A 3,611-nucleotide genomic window follows, 5' to 3' on the forward strand; every position below is an offset into this window, starting at 1 on the left:
AAATATTTATTCGGTTCGAAAAACATGTTGAAGGCTGCCGGGGAACAAGAAAAGATGGCATCGATGTCTTTGAAAGAAAACAATATGATGGTAGAAACAGTGATATTTATTTGTCATATATTTGTTTTTGAGAACCATTTTCGAATCTATGTCTATAGTAACCCCCCATATATATATATATATATATATATATATATATATATATATATATATATATATATATATATATATATATATATATATATATATATATTATAGGGAAAATTATTCCCTACTCGCGTTTAGGTAAAAAATGAAATTTCATAATTAATTGAATTCATCCAAAAACGTATCGCAAAAAAACACACACATAAAAAAAAAAAAAAAAAAAACAAATTACATCTAAATAAAACGCGATATATCCAATGCAGTCGACGAGATCTGGATCATTACCGTGGGGTACCCATTTCGAATCTCGCTAGTTTCAGCCACTCTGATGAGTCGTACACGACGAGACACGTATCAATGGATAATAATATTTTAAAAACAATATATATCGACTAATAAATTCTTTTTCTTTACTAATATAATCAAAATCTGTCAAAAACAGTCCGATACGAATGGCGTAAGTAAAGCTTTTATGTATGATGAGCATCAACTTTTTACATACAAGAAGAAAGTTATGCAGTTCAATTTTTAGAGAGGGGTACCTTGATTTTGCTCCAGTTGAAAAACAAAATCAAACATTTTACGAAAAAAGATTACATTGAAAGCTAAATCATACTTATTCCGGAAATGAAACTATAAATATTTTGCACGATTTTAAAAAATTTCATTTTAAATAAAAGGAGTATGATTTCATTAAAAAAAAAATTAACGTGATAAAAAATATCCGTGGAGAATAATTTAATCGGAATTCATATGTGCCGGTAAATTAAAAGCGGTGCTAAAGCACTTATTGATCCGCGCCATTTTTTTAAATCGTATTTCCACGTTTAATTAAAGTTTTATGGGGTTTGTATTACTGTACATATAGATTCGAAAAAGTTGTCAAAAAACATATACATAACAAATAAATGTTATCAAAGGCAAGATAAGTTACTTTTCTACCAAACTGGATATTTTTTTTGTGTTTTTATTCCATGTAACATGTTTATTCAGCTCGAAAAACATACAGTGTTTACCGATGTATTGGAAAATTCAAAATGGCGCCCGACTCTCTCTTTAACATGGTAAGTTTTGGAAAAGGTGTTATAAATAATAAACTAGACAAAATACTATTAAAAAAACATCGAATATATGTCAACTTATGTCACGGTAACATATATTGAGCGAATTTCTAACAGTATTTTGTCTAGTTTATTATTTATAACACCTTTTCCCGAACTTACTGTGTTAAAGAGAGAGTCGGGCGCCATTTTGAATTTTCCAATACATCGGTAAACACTGTATGCTTTTCGAGCTGAATAAACATGTTACATTGAATAAAAATACGAAAATTATATCCAGTTTGGTAGAAAAGTAACTTATCTAGCCTTTGATATCATTTATTTGTTATATATTTGTTTTTTGACAACTTTTTCGAATCTATGTGTACAGTAATACAAACCCGTTTTATGATATGTTTTTTTTTATTCAATTGTAAGGTTAAAGTACAGAATAGGTACAAAACACCTTCCCCACCCCATGTTAAGAATGGCTTTTTAAATAATAAATAAATAATTAATAAACTCATAAATACTTACAGCCATTTTACTGCCGAGCACCGGTCAATCCATAATAGTGTCATTATGAGAATCCTCAGTAAAAGGGTACCCGTAAGTCGCATTTTGGGGTACCTTGTCGACAAATCTCCAGGAAAGTTTTTATTTTTATTTTTATTTATTTTTTTTTATTTTTTAAATAATCAACAATTTGTATAGCAGTTGTTTTTGTTGATAGTTTGATCGCTCTTATTGACGATGGTGGTTTCTGTTATATAGGTAAGCATATATCTACAAATAGTGTTGTTGTTGTTGTTGTTGTTGCTGTTGATAGTGACACACATAAGAAAGAAACAAAAACACGCTCATACTAAGCAGGAGAAAGCTCCCGGGGGAAACGACGTACGAAATTAAGTGTCGACATGAAAGTGTGCACAGCGCGCACACCCATGCACACACACGCATACGCACACACACACAAACACACACACAAACACACTCACACCCACCCACACATACACACACACGCGCGTAACCCTCCGAAGAACTTACAAGTCGCACGAAAAATCAGAATATTCCAATAAGGGCCGGGTCGTCCTTAGAAAAAGTAGAAACTCTACTTTCACGGCCTTTTGTTAAATCACACTTTTCAAAAACAAATGAAATAACTAAGAAATAAATATTAGGACTATAAAACAATAGCAACAACTACTATTATTATATAGTACTGTTACTTTTTTTTTTTTTTTTTTGTATTATTTTCTTCCTTGGAGGATAGGGGGTCCTTGTAAGTAAATGAATAAGCCGAAAATGAAACGATCCTGGTAGTAACCGCGTTGGGAGCACGATTTGAAGTCTTACAAGTAAAAACTGTTACTTAGATTTAACAATACAAGTACGGAGTGAAACTAAAAAAACAAAAAAAGAAAAAAAATGTAAAAAAAAAAAAAATTAGAGAAAGAAATAAAAGGTCGGTGCTCCGTCTTACGTAGCATGGGGAGAAAAAGCGGAAAGAAGTTCTGAGAGTTGAGAGTTGCAGTAAAGCGGTTGCGCTCGTCTTGGCTGCGGCGGCGGCGTCGGCGGTGGGAGTAGGTGTTTTAATCGGAGTAGGAGGAAGAGGAGCAGAAGGAGGGTCCTTCTTCCCTGTATGTTAGACCTTTACTCCGTCCTTTTTTTTTTTTTTTTTTTTTGTATTTATACTTTTCTTTCTTAATGTTTCGCTTCGTTTACGTTTTTTTTTTTATCAATGTTTGTTTTGTTATTTTGTTGTTTTACTTTATGTTTTCCTCTTCTTTTCACATTTCAACAGTAATTCTCGTCCGCAGTTTAAGCAAAGTCTTTTCAGCTTCCAACGTGCCAGTCTTATAAGAAAGGATAGCAAATAGGGGACACGGATATATATATATATATATATATATATATATATATATATATATATATATATATATATATAGCGACCGTGGAGATCCTCGTTCCGTAAGGTCCTGGTCTGGTACCCAACTTCTGCTTATCTACGTTTGTATGGAGCAGTTTTTTGTTCTTGTTGTAGCTAGTTATTAATTCGTTTAATTATGTGTCAGATTGTTATCTGAAACTAGTTTTCTTAATATATATATATATATATATATATATATATATATATATATATATATATATAAAATATAGATCTACCTATGTGTGTGTGTGTGTGTGTGTGTTTGTGCGTGAGTATATTGTTCTACGTGTGTTTGTATATAACTACACGCGCATGCATGATCTCGTCAAATTAATACATTTTTTAATATAATTGATATATTGCACTTACCTTAATGAAACGGAAACTGCACACATGTGTTGCTTTAGAAAAGTCATAATATATCATATATATGATAATATTACACATAAATTATATATATATATACATAAATACATATACACACATACATATAT

The 3,611-nt window shown here is 31.0% G+C and overlaps 1 protein-coding gene across 1 annotated transcript in view; it reads right to left on the reverse strand.

Moving 5' to 3' along the window:
* Nucleotides 1-2,979, reverse strand: part of LOC145291450 (protein Wnt-11b-2-like) — a 490,311-nt gene extending 487,332 nt beyond the window's left edge. Inside the window, exon 1 of the mRNA XM_080137307.1 lies at nt 1,725-2,979. Within this exon, the coding sequence (XP_079993433.1) occupies nt 1,725-1,807 (83 nt within the window). The 5' untranslated portion in view covers nt 1,808-2,979. The remainder of the gene's footprint in view (nt 1-1,724) is intronic.
* Between the last annotated feature and the right edge of the window lie 632 nt (nt 2,980-3,611).

This window comes from Euprymna scolopes, chromosome 12 (assembly GCF_053919585.1).
Source record: "Euprymna scolopes isolate OS-2025 chromosome 12, ASM5391958v1, whole genome shotgun sequence".
In the NCBI taxonomy this organism is placed as follows: Eukaryota; Metazoa; Mollusca; class Cephalopoda; order Sepiida; family Sepiolidae; genus Euprymna; species Euprymna scolopes.